The sequence below is a fragment of the Pelodiscus sinensis genome, chromosome 6, assembly GCF_049634645.1.
Source record: "Pelodiscus sinensis isolate JC-2024 chromosome 6, ASM4963464v1, whole genome shotgun sequence".
Taxonomy (NCBI): Eukaryota; Metazoa; Chordata; order Testudines; family Trionychidae; genus Pelodiscus; species Pelodiscus sinensis.
The window spans coordinates 98,463,030-98,481,739 of NC_134716.1; the positions used below are offsets into that span (position 1 = coordinate 98,463,030).

The 18,710-nt window shown below is 41.3% G+C and overlaps 1 protein-coding gene across 4 annotated transcripts in view; it reads right to left on the reverse strand.

Moving 5' to 3' along the window:
* Nucleotides 1-18,710, reverse strand: part of ITGA2 (integrin subunit alpha 2) — a 133,264-nt gene that overhangs the window by 7,819 nt on the left and 106,735 nt on the right. For all 4 annotated transcript variants that reach the window (XM_075932477.1, XM_075932478.1, XM_006139528.4 and 1 more), the window contains 11 exons: nucleotides 18,468-18,578; nucleotides 17,544-17,626; nucleotides 16,279-16,420; nucleotides 14,823-14,915; nucleotides 14,025-14,101; nucleotides 13,777-13,860; nucleotides 11,246-11,348; nucleotides 8,230-8,340; nucleotides 6,994-7,098; nucleotides 6,060-6,173; nucleotides 1,789-1,878 (listed from right to left, as the gene is read on the reverse strand). In XM_075932477.1, coding sequence (XP_075788592.1) covers nucleotides 1,789-1,878; nucleotides 6,060-6,173; nucleotides 6,994-7,098; nucleotides 8,230-8,340; nucleotides 11,246-11,348; nucleotides 13,777-13,860; nucleotides 14,025-14,101; nucleotides 14,823-14,915; nucleotides 16,279-16,420; nucleotides 17,544-17,626; nucleotides 18,468-18,578 — 1,113 coding nt within the window. The remainder of the gene's footprint in view (nucleotides 1-1,788; nucleotides 1,879-6,059; nucleotides 6,174-6,993; nucleotides 7,099-8,229; nucleotides 8,341-11,245; nucleotides 11,349-13,776; nucleotides 13,861-14,024; nucleotides 14,102-14,822; nucleotides 14,916-16,278; nucleotides 16,421-17,543; nucleotides 17,627-18,467; nucleotides 18,579-18,710) is intronic.

An 18,710-nucleotide genomic window follows, 5' to 3' on the forward strand; every position in this document is an offset into this window, starting at 1 on the left:
GAGCTTTCTTTTGAGAGAATGTCCGTGCAGTCTGGACGCTATTGCACAAAAGCACATTGTAATGTGGATGTACTCTTGCGCAAGAAGTTTGTGGAAGATATCTTCCACAAAAAGCTTCTTGCGCAAGAAGCCTGCAGTGTAAATGTAGCCTGAGAGAACCAGATGTGACTATTTTCAAGTGATCTAGAATTGCTAAAAAGCGAGGGATACACATATACACTTTCAGTATTCATTCTGCACACAATAACTGTTGAAAACATGCTGCTATAACTCTGAACCTCTTACAGCTCAATTGTGGATCAAAGGCTTATAATGAAGAATATATAAAAGATTACTGTAGAGGCACAAGAAATGTACATTTATGCAGGATTAATTTCTTAATCATAAATAACATTTTATAGGGTAAGCTTCATAATCTTGTTTTACTGGTATAACTAAAATATTAGCCCATGATTCTGACAAAGTGGTTATTATCCACGAATCCTTATGCCCAAATACATCTACTAGTCTTTAAGGTGTACCACAGGACTCATTGTTTTTGCAGGTAAAAACTAACATGGCTACCCCTCTGAAACTTAAAATATAAGCATTAAAAGTGGGGAAACAACAAAGAGAAAGTCATGTGAGATATACTTGATATACGACACTCCAAGTATCATGCCAGTCCAAACACTGCATCTTTTTGGGGGGTAGTATGGAATTCTGCCAAACCTACAAACATACTCTCTCTTCTTTTCAACTGTTCTCCAGGAGCTGAATATAAGCCTGAGTACAAATGGGCCCATTTAGAATCTCTTTACAAAGTTCAATGTTCCATGGGAACACTGATGACAAAATAGTACTATGTTGTGTCCTTATTTCCACTTGGAGATAGGTCAATCAATAATTGCCCTAGTACATATTCAATTAGATTTTCCATTAGCTGCAACTGGGTACTGATGCACATTATAAATCTCACTCCCTTATTAGCTTGTTACTTGAGTTGCATTCTGATCCCCAAAGGCCTTAAAACAGATTACTGTTTGATCAGAGAGGCTACTAAATTCTCTAAAAAGAAATACAAAACCAGTCTTCCAAATGAAGTAATGTCAATCCATACCCAGTCCAAGGGAAGGAGATGTTTTTGTTTGTATTCTAAGGGTATTGTTTTAACAAAACATTTTTCCAGCACTATTTAAATTTGAATTTTAAGGAATGAAATCCTTGGAGGGAAACACTCAACCAGAGTATTTAAGATAAAAGTCGCTAGAAAGTTAAATATGCCCATATTACATCCATTTTAAATTGGAGAATACACTGCAACATGTAATGATGTAGATGTGATTTTGATCATTATTACTACTGTGCGAACATTGCACCCATGCAAACAGAAATTAAAACTCAGATGGCATTTGCTGAAATGTTACCTTAAGTTCATGAATCCAGATCAATGTATTGTTTTATAGCAAAACTAGTGCAAAATTAGACATTTTTTACATGAAACCAGTTAACCTCAGAGATTTCTATTGAGGTTTGCTACTAGTTTTAGATTTATTCACAACAAAATTCAAGTGTGCAAATTCATCTAAATTAATTGAACAGTATTTGTAGAAACACTAGCCAGTTGAAATTGACATTTTCAACACTCTAAAATAGACTAGTTGAATAAAACCAATTTAACATATTCAAGCAAAGCAATAGATTTTCTGTGCTTTGCCACACACTCCTAGTGACACTAAAAATCAAATATTAGCCTTTAGGTACAGTAAAATATAATGAAAGGAAATACTTCCATTGGACAACACTCACAGTTAGAATATTCTCTCCAATTACAAATAATTCTGGGTTATGTGTATCAATTTCTGCATATGCTGTCAGCTGTACCATCTGGAAAGTTGACTGTAATAGAAAAATAAAACTTGTTAACTTCTTATCAGGCATTCCTATAACAAAGATGTTTTCAAATAATTCTCCTTACGTGAATGATACTTTGAAGAAAATTACTGTATTACTAAAACTAGAATTATATTTGCCATAGTCTATCAAGCCAGTTCTTCCATGAAAGCAATGCATAAATATGCCAGTAATACAGACGTCAATCTTGCTATGATTACCACTGATAATTAAAACTTTTTTTTATTAAAATACCTATTTTCATCATACAGTTCAGATAAAAGGAACTATTGAAATATCTGCAGTTACTTGAAAACTTTTGCTGCTGTTTAGCTATGAAGGTTGCCAGAGGCTCAGAGGATAGGGGTAAAATGGAAGGGCAATATAACACAGGACTGGAACATAGCTCTGGCCTTTAAATAAGTGGAAAAGGAGAGTGTTTTTCCCATCCTTTCTCCCATGTCTTTATCCAGCTTTTTGCTGCTTTTTTTCCTTCTGCTTTTTTCTAGCACTATCTGTTCTTCCTCACCTGTCAGCATCTGATCGCCCTCACTCTTTCTGAGCTGAAAGACGTAAAAAAATAAACATTTTAAAAAGGGCTGTTGTGCCTGACCTAGAGAGCCCATCTCCTTCCATTAATATTTCCAAGAATAGTGGAGCCTGCACAGGAGTGCAAATATTGCCTGTTCAGCACTGCTGTGTTCCACGTGACACTTCCCACATGCGACAAATAGCATCAGAGATACCAGCCCAAAAGAGTGCTGTAGGAATGGGTTTGCTATTCATCGAGGAATATGGGCAGAATGCAGTACTGGAGAAGCTAACTTAGCTGGGATAGATATATGGTCCTTTTGTCTCTTGAATCATTGTTATCTGCTTGACTGTTAACTTCGGTGGCATAGCCTGAAGGACCCACCTGGGTGGGCCCTGACTTTGGGTGTGTGGGCAAATATGGGGGGTGAGAAGAGCGGGAAAGGGGGAATATCGGGGTAAGCCCCAGTCCTGCTCCCTGGCTGGAGTGTCGGGGCAGAGCGGGGTAGGCTTTGGTGCCCCAACCCTGCTCCCCATCTGGAGCTTTGGTGTGGAGCTGAATAAGCCTCGGTGCCCTGGCCCCTTTCCCTGACTACCTCTTCAGGTGGAGTGGAGTAAGACCTCATGCTCCAATCCCACTTCCTGGCTGGAGCACTGGGTGAGCTAGCAGACATGGATACAATATGGGAGGCAATGGCTCACTCAGGTCCACCCAGGGCTACAACCGTGCAGCACTCTTTCCTTGATTCCTGCTTCCCAGATGCATGCATACCCTTAATCCTGTTCACAAGGAAGGCTGTCATTTTAAATGCAAAGGATTATGGGGTGCATGGCCATCTATAAAAGGTGTGAAATACTGACAATCAAAACAGGATATGTAGCCATGAGATGAGAAAGAAAATTGTAACAGATTTTCTTCTGCTACTAGAGGGAAACCAGTATTACCTGCTACCTCTCCTGTCCTCTCAATGCACAGCCATTTAACCACTTTTATTCTGACCTTTCATGTATCTCAAACATCAGCCAAGTATTCTTGGTTCAGCTCATTAAAAAATATGTGTAAAAAGGACAATACAAAGCAGGCAAATTCTTGACTCACACACTCTCATAAGCCTATTACACTATCAGTCTGACCTGAGGGCTTTTTTTAATGGTCAAAGTATTGACGTTTACAAGAATTCTGCTTGTAAATTTCAATACGCAGTCACAAGATTTGGCAGACAGAACACAGACAGTGCGTCATGTGCCTGAGACTGCAAACAAACCCAGAATGTTAGGAGAGTTTGGACTGGCTGCCTAGCTGAGAAGCAGACATTGTTTCATTTCAAGGGCTGATAATTTCTTCACAATTATTGTTATGTCTTGGAGGACATGTGGGAGTTTACGATGTGATAGTCAGAGTTATTATTTAAATGATATTTTAAGCATACTGTAAAATTCAGTCTGGGATCCGTTTCCTTGACAAGTGACCCTCTGAAAAAACAAACAAAAGGTTTTCATATCTTTCTGAATGTATACACCTTTTCTGAAGAAAAAAAATGGCAATACTATCACATCAAATTCTGGGCTTTTGATGTTTGAAATGATTTCTAGCATGAATGCAACATAGGAAAGCTTGCCAGGATTCTATTTAAATCAATCCTTATCAGTAAATGTTGATTCCAGCTGATCCACTGAAATCAATGCATAAAATATCCACTCACAATAGTGTGAATGCAGCCTGGCTCCTGCACTTTGTACCTTCAGGGACTGGGTGACAAAAGGAATGCAACAGCTCAAAGCGCCTTCTCTAGCCCTACTGAATGAGAGGGGCCTTCACAGAAAGGCTGCAAAGGGTTCCTTGCATGATCACAAATCCAGTGACACCCAATCCCCTCATGCACAGGATGGGTAAAACAAAAGACAGGACTATGTAGCACTTTAAAGACTAACAAGATGGTTTATTAGGTGATGAGCTTTCGTGGGCCAGACCCACTTCCTCAAATCAAATTGTGGAAGAAAATGGGCATGCCCATATACACCAAAGGGATACAATCAAAAAAAGTGAACACATATAAAAAGGACAAATCAAATTTCAGAACAGAGGGGGAATGAGGAGGGGAGGTTAATGTCTGTGAGCTAATGATATTAGAGGTGATAATACTACATACTACATACGTACTTTCCCTTGCAACAAACCCTGTTGCCAGGTTTGTCCACATATTTACTCTGCTGACACCATTCAGTTATAAGAATGGTGAATGACACCATTCCGCTAACCAATTCAGTTATAAGATCACGAACAGATATTCCTGCTCATCCAGCTCATCCAGAAATATAATTTATGTCATCATGTGCCAACAGTGTCGTTCTGCTATGTACATTGGACAAACGTCTCAGATACTTCACCAAAGAATCAATGCACACAAAACATATATCAGACAGTATCACAAAGAAAAAACAGTTTCTTGCCATTTCAACCAGAAAGGGCATTGTCTCAATGACTTGATTACCTGCATCCTGTTTCAAAGACATTTTAACACAAGACTTGAAAGAGAAACCTCTGAACTGTCATTCATGCCTAAAAATTTGACACTTTACGCCTGGGTCTCAACAAAGATGCTAATTACCTTACCCATTACAAAGATAGCTTCCCCAATTATCACCTCTAATATCATTAGCTCACAGACATTAACCTCCCCTCCTCATCCCCCCTCTGTTCTGAAATTTGATTTGTCCTTTTTATATGTGTTCACTTTTTTTGATTGTATCCCTTTGGTGTATATGGTCATGCCAATTTTCTTCCACAATTTGATCTGAGGAAGTGGGTCTGGCCCACACAAGTTCATCACCTAAGAAACCATGTTGTTAGTCTTTAAAGTGCTGCATAGTCCTGTCTTTTGTTTCAGCTAGACCAGACTAACACGGCGACATCTCTGTTAGTATTCAGGATGTGTAAAAGCTACCAGCCAGGGACAGGAGGAGAACAATAATCCCCTGACCCTGGGGAAGGCCATCCCAGAACTGAACAGATTAAAATAAAATTAATAAAACAGATAACAATTAAACAAAACATTTACAATGATCAATATTAATCCTCAAAATTAAAAAAAATCTTGGCAAGCCTAAATAAAGGTTTGCTGCAGTTCAAAAGTGAAGAATTTTTTTCAGAATATGACTGCACAAAAATGTATTGCAGTGCTATAGTATCTATGGTGGTCCCAGATCTAAAGATGAGCTTGGTGGTGTAAGCTTCTTTTTCACCACCAACAGCAGTGGGTCCAATGAAAGATATTAGCTCACCTACTTTGTCTCCGTGGTTTAATGTCATGTGTTGTGTCTTTCAGCTCTGTGGAAACTCTGCTTAAGCTTATGGGACAGTCTGCAAAAGCAAACACCACATCCCAGCATCCAAGTAGATTTGTGTCGCTATTATAGTTGTAATGTCTCAGTGGCTTTATCTTTCTGTTTAGCATTTTAAATTGTTTCTTACACAGACTCAGTGTCTACTTCAGCTTTAGTTACAGTTCTTTAATTTAGGATTATAAATAAAACAATGTAAAACAAGAGGAATGGATTTCTATAGAAGGGCTCTTTTAGTGCTAAATTTCAAAAATATCAGCTTGCATGACATACATGGGTATAACATCTCCCATCAAAATATACTCAATACTTACAGCTGAAAAGGTCCTATTCCAGATTCTGGTAGACACATTTACAAAATATTCTCCTTTCAGTGTGAGGTCTTTCAGACTGCACGTGATTGTATTACAGTGAGTGTTCTTGCAGTTCTTGCAGAGAAGGGGGAAAAAAGAGGTATTCACATGATTTTAAAAGCCATAATTCACTTTAGCAACTGCTACAGATTTAATTTTAAACCTCTTGGTCCTTGTTGAACAAGTGTCTTAACTTAACTATTCTGTGTGTATGAATTACATGCTTGCAACCTATACTGGATTGGCAGCTCTGGGGGTTAAAAGACCCTTGCTTATCTATAGGGCAAATACACCATGAACTGTACAAATGCAAGCTTGCTCATACTTTCCCACCAATGTAGGTCAGCGCTAAACCAGAGGGATCGCCTCCAGCAAGAAGTTAATTTCACATAGATTCTTAATGTCATAAGCATATCTTATTAATTATTTAGATTAATTTAGTCAGCATTAGTGATCTCAATTATCCAAACACTGCAGCAATATTATGGTTAGATGGGCAATATAGAAAAAACTCAACTAGACAGACACAAAAGCAGCAGAAAGAGCTATCTGATTGAGCTGCAAGGAGTGATATTAGAGCCTGTTCCATCTGCACATACCAAGTAATATATACATGTATGCACTCAGTGTAATATGTAGTAGAAAAATGGGCTGTGGTTATTGTACAGAAATTTTAGCTATATAAAAGAAAAAATATATACCAAGGAAGTGGAAACACCACCACAATACAATGATAGGCCCCTGCACTGCATTGTGATCCCTGCAGGTGGACTGCTGAGCCTGTGTGGAACCCGCCACTGATGCCAGCAAGGCCTTGAGTGGCACAGAGGTCTGCTTATTTGAAATATAAGGCAGGATTTGAACCACAGATATTATAGACACAGCTTTTCCTTACCAGTTCTTTTGCAGCTCTGAAGTTTTCTTTCTTGAAAGATGTGGAATGAGATGTTTTTCCTATTTGCAATGGATTAATCTTTGCATCACAACTGACCCCTCCAGTCTAAAAAGAAAATACAGAATTATACTTTGTGGAAGCATAAGGGTGACACTCACTCACTCTCTCTATACATATACATGATACTGAATGCTTTTGGAAACCACTGATAATATGTAAATATCCTTTATAATTCAGAACTAAAACAGTAATTTTTGGGGTAATTCTAAACCCCCTCCCACATTTACCAAATTTTACAAATTGTCATATATGATTTGAAGAGAGGCTCCAGTTGAGAAGTACATGACCCTTGACATATGTGTAAAGTCTGAAATATTTTGAAAACTTTGTATAAATGAATATTGGATGCTAGTTTTTTTTAACATATTAAAAGGAAGTGCATTCAGATAATGTGAGTTTCCCGAAGGGCAATATTCCAAGTAAGTTCTGGATGGAGAATAATGAAAAAGCTTATTCCATCCCTGAAAGTCTTAACAACACATGCTTAAATCAAATCTCAGGTAGGGGCTAACTGTTGATTAAACTTTGATGTGGAGATCCTGGTCCCATTGAAATCAGTGGAATAACTCCCATCTGGAGCTCACTTAATTAATCTACTTGTTTTGTTAGTCTTTAAGGCGCAACTAGAGTATTCATTGTTTTTTAAGTTTTTCCAGTTACAGACTAACTCGGCTACCCTTCTGAAGCTTTTAATTCATTATGTTACACACTTGAATTTTATGATCACGTTCTGTTTTTATCATCTGCCCTTGACTAGTATAAGTAGGCAATACTATTATCCCCATTTTTACAGACAGCAAACCGATCAACAGAGATGCTAAATGACTTGCCTGAGGTCACGTAGGAAGCCTATGGCAGAGCAGGGACATGAATTCAGGATCCCATGTCCTAGGCTAGTGCCCCAATCCCTGAAGCATCCTTAGTCCACTAGGACTAAAAAGAATGACCAGAGATTCCCTGGTTTTCAGGTTGGGGGAGACACATTATCAGTGAATGTAGTTATAAAGAGACAACATCCAATACAAACATTGAAAAGCAGTTACAGGAAATCACACTAGGACTGCTTGTGGACTGACTCATTCTAAATAATCAGGTGTTACACTATTATTCTAATGAGTCTACATTGCATCTATTACATGGGATAAAGTTTGTAGTTACTGTGCTTTAGTTCTTTACCTGATCTGTATCCAGTGCAGTTAGATACATCAGAGGATTTTTTTCTTTAGTCAACGCTGGCAAATGGATTTTTACAGAAGCCACCTTTACTGGAATGCTTCCCATTGTAATCTAAATAGAAAATAGCTAGTTATTGATTTATTTACCTATAACTGGATAAAAACATACTATTTAGCTAGACCAAGAACACCATAACTCTCTAAGGGTATGTCTACATAGCAAAGTTATTTCGAAATAACTTTACCAGCATCTACACAGCCAAACCGCTATTTTGAAATTAAATCAAATCGTGAAGGGCTTATTTCGAAATTGATAAACCTCATCTCACAAGGAATAACACCAATTTAGAAATTACTATTTCGAAATAAGTGCTGTGTAGACGTTTATTTTGAAATAGGGGGCCTTCAGCCCTTCCCAGGGTGCCCTGGTGGCCACTCTGGGCACAACCAAGAAAACTCCTCTCCCTCCCCCCCTCTCCCCAGAGCCCTTAAAGGGGTAGACTCTGGCCACAGTGCCTGTGGCAGCTCCAAGCCTGCCAGTCCAGAGCCAGCACTCACTGCACCTGACCCAGTGGCCCTATCATGAGCCAGGCAGCCAGTGCCAGCCAGCCCTCCACCTCTCCCCAGGACTAGTCTGCCAGCTCCCAGGAGCCTGCCAGGGGCCAGAAAAGGCAGGTGCCTGCCTGGTCCAGTGCAGAGGCGAGGGACCTAATTCAGGTTTGGGGGGAAGCCTCCAACATCCATGATCTCTGCACTAAATGGTCACCAAAGGCCACATGCGAACTCAGGAGCAGGTTCACAAGAAAATAAAGGAGCTGCGACAAGCATATGCCAGGGCCACAGGGGGCAGCTCCCAACCAGGGGCAGACCCAGACACCTGCCCCTCTTTTGATGCTGTGGACCACATCCTTGGGGGTAGGACGGTCTGTACCCCGCAGGTGGTCATCGACCATGGAGCAGAGCTTGCTGTCTCCTGCTGCTCCAGCCCCTGCTGCCTCCCCAGCTACTGCTCTTCCTCCCACGCCTTCTCCCCCTCCCGCTTCTTCCTCCTCACCCCACCCCCCCAGGGATGCCGAGGCTCCCGCACCCGCGGTGCTGGGAGACAGTTGAGCCAGTGAGACCCCCCCAACCCTGAGCCCTGAGCTTCTCCTCCCCCTTCCTCCCCTTGGAGCTCCCTCCTCCCAGGTTTCTCCCTGCCCTCTCTCCCACCCTTCCTCCTCCCCTCTCTGTAGGTTTGTTCTTAAGGGACTGTATGTTTGTTCTTAAGTTGAATCTGTATGTAAGTCAGAACTGGTGTCAGCCGCTGCTGAAACTGATCAGTTTCAACAGCGGCTGAATCTGGATGCCAGTTCCGACTTACATACGGATTCAACTTAAGAAACCCAGGCGTCCCCAAGTCAGCTGCTACTGAAACTGATCAGCGGCTGATTCCAGGAAACCCGGGACAGAGCAACTCTGCCTCGTGCTTCCTGTAGTCAGCCGCTGGTCAGTTTCAGCAGCGGCTGACTTGGGGACATCTGGGGCAGAGCAGCTGGGGTGCTGCTGGGTTGGTACAGTAGCGCCGAGGAGCGGCGCTGCGGGACCAACCCGGCAGCGCCCCAGCTGCTCTAGCCCAGGCGTAGGCAAGAAAAGCCTGGTCTGCTGGGGGAGGGGAAGGGGAGCACTAGCTGCACCCTCCCCCACCCCAACAGACCAGGGAGACGCAAGTGGCGGGACCGCCCGTGTCCTCCACAGCTTTGCTCCGTCTCCCTGGTCTGCTGACCAGGGAGACGGGGAGCAAAGCCTTGGAGCACGCCCGCAGCGGGACAGCCCAGGCACGCCCGGGCTGTCCCGCTGCAGGCGTGCTCCGCGGCTTTGCTCCCCGTCTCCCTGCAGACCAGAGAGACGAGGAGCAGCTTTTCTCGCCCCCGAGGACGGGGGCAGCGGGACTGCAGCGCATCTGGGCGTCCCGCCGCTCCAGTCCTCTGGGGCGAGAAAAGCCCTGTTCGTAACTGCGGATCCGACATAAGTCGGATCTGCGTAACTCGGGGACTGCCTGTACTACACCTGGAAGGGACCTCGAGAGATCATCAAGTCCAGTCTTCCGCCCTCATGGCAGGACCAAGCACCATCTAGATCATGCCTGACAGATGTCTATTCAACCTGCTCTTAAATATCTCCAGTGATGGAGATTCTACAACCTCCTTAGGCAATTTATTCAAGTGTTTAACCACCCTGACAATTAGGAATGTCCTAATGTCCAGCCTAAACCTCTAAACCTCCCTTGATGCAAGCCCATTGCTTCTTGTATCTGAGGCCCAGGAAAACAATGTTTCTCCCTCCTCCTTGTAACACCCTTTTAGATACTTGAAAACTACTATCATGTCCCCTCTTAGTCTTCTCTTTTCTAGAGTAAACAAGCCCAATTCTTTCACTCCACCCTCACACATCACATTTTCTAGACCTTTAAGCATTTTTGTGGCACTTATCTGCACCTTCTCCAGTTTCTCCACATCGTTCTTGAAATGTGGTGCCCAGAACTGGATACAATATTCCAACTGAGGCCTAATCAGTGCAGAGTAGAGTGGAAGAATGACTTCTCGTGTCTTGGCCACAACACTCCTGTTAATGCATCCCAGAATCATGTTTGCTTTTTTTGCAAGTGTCATACTGTTAACTCGTATTTAGCTTGTGGTCCACTATAACCCCTAAATCCCTTTCTGCAGTACTCCTTTCTAGACAGTTGCTTCCCACATGTTAGTCTTTGCAAGATCTGGACTAATGTGAGGAATTGGAAAAACAAACGTGTACAGGATACCCATCTCTAAGTGGCAATTTTACCTTTAAGCAAGTGAAGGTTGTGCACTATGGTGGTGAAGTATTCATCCTTCCATTATTTAGAATCATTTTCATTGTTGACCAAATTCATAAAGCAGTGCATTTAAATATACTTAGGACCATCATTTTGACTGCTATTTGGGTAAAGGCTATATATGGAAAAGCTAGAGCTAGCCTCATCCCCAAAAATGTTTACTAACCTTCACTGAAAAATTGAATGCAGGACCAATCTCTTCCAAATTATTCACAGTGAAAGGAATATTACTAACAGAGAATACTTCATAGAAATTTATGCTGGTAAGCCTGGTAATGAAACATAAAACAATAGATTTTTATTTGGCAGCAATGTAATTGGATGCCTTTTGGTTCATTATAAATCAGCAAATGAGAGCTCAGAAGTGTAATAAAAAGAGATTAAATTATTTATATCCTAGTTTTTGGTTTAATGTTAAACAGTTGTTTAAGAAACAGGAGATTTCTTATTGGAGCCCAATCTCAAATAAAATTTGAAATGTAGGACAGCAATGCAATACTATGAGTGGGAAAATTTTGCCAGTGATGTTGACATTTACACATTAAACAAAGAATATATTATTGCTGCTGTAAACAAAAAATGAATGTTTTTATCTGCAGAATTTTTGAAAATATGATTATTGAAAGATTACAGATAAAGCAGTACATACATTTTAACACTAATTTCATTATAGAAGAGAGGTGTTTGAGAAGAAAATCATAGAATGATACAAATAAGACTGAGCTAGTCAGCAAATGTTTTGGGAGAAAATTCATGGATTCATCCTCCTGCTGCAACCTAGGAACTGGCACACCTGGTGAAGTGTCACATCTGGATCTTTCAAGATATTGCATTAGTTTTTGCAAAATTGGGGCTGTTAAACACTGTATTTGTGGGTCAAATGCTTCTAAAATTAATCTCTCACACCTTGTCTAAATTTGCCTGTACTTGCTATGGTGTGTAAGATTCATGTAGTTATATGCTGTAGTGAAAGGCAGGCTGCATGCACACTCACTGCACCAGTGAAAGGTTCTGGTTGGAGGGAGGCACTAGGGAAAGGCATCTTCCGATTGCTGGAGACTTTCATGCAGCAGGGAAAAGCTTTGGCATGGGGGAGGTCATAAAGACTTTCCCTAAGGTTTTGCTCCTAGATATGTTTCCGGCTGCATCCCCTCTGCCAGTCTTTCCCTGCTGAACGATTTTTTTTTAACTGAGGCAGGGAAAGGCACCAGCTGTGGGATAAAGCAGTGTAACCATTAGAGGCAAGGCCTGGGTGCAGAGAGAGCTGTGTAAAGTATTACATGAAGATTCAGGTGTGTCGGGCACTCTACTCACTTACACAACAGTATCTAAGTGTTAACACTGCTACTTATATCCGTGCTAGCTGTGTGTGCAGTCTTGGTATTCTACATGCCACCATAAATGAAGCACTACTCTCAAATTTATTGTTGCTGTCCAGTTTTAAACAGATGCCACAGAGAGATTGCTGTTTAAGTTTATAAATCTTATTGGGATCGTTTAGCATGAAAAAAGCATTACAGAAAGTAAGATTTTAGATTTATGCATGACCACATCATATATAACTATTAATGGTTTATCCTAGATAATGATGCTTTTCCTTGATCCTATGTAAACTGCCCATTTTGAAAAGGGCTTTCAATATATTGGAGCCAGTAATCCCACAATCGAATATACTGCATATTAATTATATCATTAAAAACACAGGACTTTTGTTAGTGGTTCTTCTGCTGACCTAGCTATAAGACAGATGTTATAGCCAGCACCGCCTAGCTAGATAATGATATGGTTGCCGCCACTGAACTCCTATAAAACCTGTACCTGGCTATGTTTGCATTTAGGATTGTGTAACTACATATTTGATCTTTTTATTATTTTTCTTTTTAAAAGCAATGCAATATTATGCAAAGAGAATAAGACAATTTTTCCAACACTCAGGATATGTCTATACTACATTCTATTTTTGAAAGAGGATATGCAAATTCAGTAGTAATTTGCATATCTTCTTCTGATCTCACTTTCGAAAGCGGATCCCCTTTTTCGAAAAAACCTCATAAACCTCATTTTTTAAGGAAGAGTGGTTTTTTTTCAAAAAAGGGGTTTTTTCCTGAAAAAAATGCATCCAGACTACTTTCACTTTTGAAAGCTCCACTTTCAAAAGTGAGATCAGAAGAAGATGTGCAAAGTCCCGTGGAAAATAGAGCATAGTCTAGACATAGCCTCAATAAAGCAGGAATTTCTAACAGCAGCCTAACAAAGGTAGTGAATCTAAGGTCTCAAGGTCTCTCAAAGGCTATGTCTATAGTGAACCTCTCATCTGCAAAAGTTTATGTAAATGAAGCACAGATTAGCATATTGCCGTGCTTCATTTGCATAATTAATTAGAGGCCATTTTTGCACAAGAGGCTTTTGCATAAAAAGGAGCTGTGTAAAAGGCTCCTTTTTGCGCAAAACACCCCTCTTGCACAAGAGCCGTTCTTCCTGAAAAAATGAGGAAGAACGGCTCTTGCACAAGAGGGGGTTTTTGCGCAAAAATGCCCCCTAATGAATTATGCAAATGAAGAGTGACAATATGCTAATCTGTGCTTCATTTGCATAAGCTTTTGCCGAACAGAGGAGCAGTATAGAGGTAGCCAGAAACACCTGTTTGTTCTAATATTTTCAACAAAAATGACTGATCTTTTTCTTCATTCAGCATACCTTGTTAAGTGGATTTCTGCATCATACCGCAAAGGAATTGACAGATAAACCTGGTTGTCTGCTTCTCGCTCTTCATTACTTTCACTATTTATGAAAAACACAGTTTATTCACTTGTGTGTTACAACTCTCAATTACATTTAAAACAAATTATACAGGCTCTAATAGTTAACTTCTTATATTTTAACTGTGCATCAAACTGGCAGGAGATTTTTTTGAAACAAAATTATTATATAACAATGCACTTTACCTCATCGCATGAAAACTTATATTTGCCATATCCTGAAGATTTTTTAGATTAAAATCAAAATTAATATCAAAAGATACCTACACAAAACAGAAACAGAAGTAAACAGATTATACAATAAGCAAATCTAAAGTGCTTATAGACAAATACAATTAATTATAATAATTATTTCTCTGTGCAAACATCTAGAGTCATGGCTAGACCAATGTCTGGGGGGTGTCTGCCCACGGACATTGTATGAGGGAGCAGCTTTGGCAGAAACTCTGCACTTCATAGTGACCTGCTATTGGAGTTATAATTTTTTACTTCTCAGGGCTGTGACTCCCTGAATTTAAGCAAAGCTCTCAGCCTTGATCTTCATAAGCTAACTTAGCCAGGTTTTTTAGCCTCTTGTATGAAAGGATTTCTATTCCTCTGATCTTCATAGAAGCTCTTCTCTGCACCTGTTCCCAATTTAAATTCATTTTTCTCAATTATGGGTGACAAGAACTATATAATTTAGTCCTGATGAGGCCTTACCAGTGCCTTGTATAGTGGCATTAATTCTTCCCTATCACTACTGGAGGTAACTTTCCTGAGATATCTTAAGATCACATTTGCATTTTCATGGCCACATCACATTAGTAGTTCATAGTCATCTTTCGGCCGTTGTTTGTTACCAGAAGAACAAGTTACATATAACCCAAAGTGTGATTTGAATCTAACCAAATCATTAACAAGAAAACTATGCCTGTTACTGGTGAATGCTTTTATAAGCATTGCAGTCGGTATAAGAAACGTATAGTAAAATCTGAGCAGTACCTGTTGTCCCACTTTAAAAACAGGATAGCTGACTTGGCAAATGACTGATTTATGGCCCGTGACCATCTGACATGAGACTTCAGTCCCATCAGCCTGGAAGAAAAAACCCAGATATTAGTTTCTGGTATAAAATGAAGACAATTCCCTAATATTACACCCTTAATCTAGATATATCACATTCTATTGCTCAGTTCCATATAGTTCTGGTTCTAGGCTCCCTTCTGCTCTGAAATAAGAACCTTTTTTGGGAAAATGGGTTTACCTGAAGACTGAACTTGCTCTAAGCAAATGGCTTTTTAAAAATCTATTTTTTCTTGTAGATCTCCGTGGAATCATTGTGGTTGTGCCTGTGCAATGGGAACTGGATGTAAGGCACATATCACATGAGTGACATGGAGCCCAGCTATTTGCATGCAGGAGAACATGGGACTTGGGTGGGTCAGGGCAGGTCCAAGGGATTCGTCTCTTCATTAACGCTCCCATTCCTTCCCTTCCTATGACAGGCAGCCTTGGAAGCATCGTGCATAAGGCATTTCAACTACTGGATTCTAACTCGCATCATGCACCTCTTCAGTAGCAGCTTTTTAACCTGGGCCAGGCACTGAGGTCTGGATTTTATTCTGTATTAAATAATTAGGAGCAAGAGTTCAGATAAATGATTTATTCCCATCTCTAAAATAATCTGTAACATTCCTTTCATTTTTGCAAGGAAAAATCCACTAGAAGCTTGGTTTCTGGTATAGTGATCATCTTGAGCCGACTGTCTAGATGAAATACATGACCCTGGCAGTAATGCTATTTCTATTTCCAAAATCTGTGTTTTAAAACTCTATCCATGTTGCATACTTGATTTGTCAAGTATAAACTCTCTGTGGCATAGCAACAGCATTCAGAAGTGTATTTGGAAGGCGGGCGGGGGGGGGGGGGGCGGTGTCAAGCAGTAGATATGGGATGCCAAGTCCTGAGTAAAGGGGAAAATGAAGCAGAATCAAACTTGATCAATTGCCAGCATTTTTGTTGAGCTGGCTGTGTCTATCCTTGAGCTAGATAAACTGATATACTACATTTAGTTCTGACTGCTAGTAAGAAAACTAGAAGATAACTTTGATATCCTAGGGAATTAGATGGGCAGGAGGCGTAGTTTGTATACAGGATTGCCAGGTGTTCATTTTTGAACCGGACAGTCCAGTATTTGAGCCTTCTGTTCAGGAAACAAATTGAGAAAATATAAATGAAAAAATAGAAATGTCTGGTATTTTCTAAATAAGATGTAATGTAGATTGTGATGTAATATCAAGTGTGTCCAGTATTTTTGCTGAAACCATCTGGCAACCCTATTTGTATATCAGGCTTTGCTGGAAAAACAATACTAAAAAGAAAAAATATTTCTCTGGGAAACCAGTAAAACACAAATAATAACTGGAAAAGATGCTAGGAGGTGAATAGTTCTACATACTGGTAAAGATGATGAAGCGAAAAACAAGTTTTCTGAAAATGTAGCCTGGATTCTGGTGTTGTAGGCATTTTCCTTTTTGTTCCTCAGCTTCACAGTGAATGTTAGCCTCCTGTTCTTGCTACTGACAATAAAAGGCTGTTTGCTGTTGAAAAAGTTATTTGGTATTATAAATATAGTGCAATAGCAGATCGCTAAATGGTATTCTAGAAGGTCGGACCTTCCTTGTCCGGCAGCCTCAATGGTTCCAAACAATGGAGTTTACTGGATGGGGGAGGTCAAGACTTCCTATCCGGCTATAGGCTCTGCTTCCAGGTGGGGCTGCACTCCCTGGTGCCTGCTGCTGCCCCCAGCTCCCCACCATGCCAACCCTGACCAGGGCTGCATCCCCCACCGTGCCAGCCCTGCAGCCTCCAGCTCCAGCAATAGCTGCACCCACTCCCTCTGCCACAGTGCCAGTCCAGGCTGCATGCCCAGCACATTCCAGCCCCACCAGGGACTGAGCTCCCCGCCGCTAGCCCCGGCTGGGACTGAGCTCCTGCCCCACACCAGCCCCTACTGATGCTGTGCTTCTCACAGTGCCAGCCCCAACTGAGGCTGCGCTTCTGGCCACCGGTCCCGCTACCTCCAGCCCAGGCTGGAGCTGCGCTCCTATAGCTCCTGGCAAGGACGGTGCTCTCCTTCACGCTGGTCCTGCTGGGGCTAGGCTCCCCACCACCACCCCAGCCCAGGCTATAATTCTGAACGTGGCCAGCCAGGGCAATCTGGTCCAGCAATATCTGTGGTCCAATGCTGCCAGATTAGAGTCCCGGATTTTAGAGGTTCAATCTGTACTTCCATTAAACAACAACTCACATTCATGATCAATTTTCAAACTTCTACATACTTAAAGCTGTAGTTTCAAAGAACTTTTTACAATGGTTCTAAATGCTGTGAACTCACCTCTTAAGACTGGCCTGAATGAACACTTTATGTGAAGCTGCATAATCTTGACTATGTACTACCAATATTATTTAATTAAGTTTTCACATAGAAATGCTGTAATTCTCTTTAAAAGCAAAGTAACTGTAAGAATTCAGTTGCTTTCCAGCACTGTAATATATCTGTGTAAAACAGATGGGTTTTCATCCTCTATTAGCAGGAGAAACTGAAATAGTCTTTACATATTTTTCAACAAATATTTGCTGAATTGCAAAGAAACACTTTTTTTTTTTCAGAATGCCATTGGTCAAATGGCTTTTCAAAAACTCATTTTATTTAACACTTACCCATCATCCATTTTCTGTTGAACCTCAAGAACAAGATCAGAAATGCAGAGTTCATCCTCACCACAGTCTTTAATGAAAGGGATCTACAGGAAAGGGAAAAAATATTTTCCTCTATAGGTTGTACCTCCCTTAACCAGGACTCCCTTATCCAGCAACATCCGTGGTCCAGCAGCGGAGCAAAAGTGCCATAGGGGACACCAGTGACCCAGCCAGGAGCTCAGTGTTGGGGAGGCTGGAAAGCATGGCAGGGAAGTCCTGGCCCCAGCAGCCATGGAGCTCTAGTCTACCAGTGCCCATGGAGCTCCAACCCCAGTGGCAGCCATGGAACTCTGGCCTGGGCCACAGAGTTTTGGCCCTATCCCTTCACCCCAGCCCCAGCTGCGGAGCTCCGGCCCCAGCCACAGAGCCAGTCGGCTGTGGAGCTCTGCCCCAGTTGCACAGCTCTGGCCATGGTGCTCCAGCCCCGGCAGTAGTGAGGCCAGTGGCACCTAGAGAGCCCCAGGGGGTTGAGGCAGCAGCGGGGGCAGGATGCAGCCCTAACCCGGTGGCAGAACGGGCCATGAGAGAAGGAACCTTCCCTGGTTTGGCAAATTCCCTCATTCAGGACTAGTTAAGTCCCGAGGGTGCCAGACCAGCAAGGTACAATTTGTACATCTTTAGTTTCAAATGATAATTCCTGGGTATATCTAATTTCACTTTGTCACCTCAGGCATAGCTTAGTATTATTATAGATGTCTCAGTGAGACCCATAGAAACGAAGCAACTTTTGTAAAGTCATACGATATAAAACTGGGAAACAAACCCATTCCTTGTGTCATCGGTACAATGCCTTAATCATAAGTCTACCCTTCATCTCTAGGGTGTCCATGGGAGCAGTGTTGGGGGAACACTGTGTGTTTTCACACAGTAACATTCTATACTTACACTGTATGCCACAGTGGCAGGAGAGTATATATCGAGGACAGGATTTGTGCCAGGATTCTTAAGGCTAATATCAATGCGCAGACTCAGGGAATTTACAGCATCAGAAGGCTCCTATAATACACATATATATTTACTGGCATTTGGATGTACAGCTGATAATTTAAAATAGTATTACATATTTTTCCATTAGTAATATTGGACATGATATAAACAACAGAGACTAGAAGTGTTACTTCTCTTCTA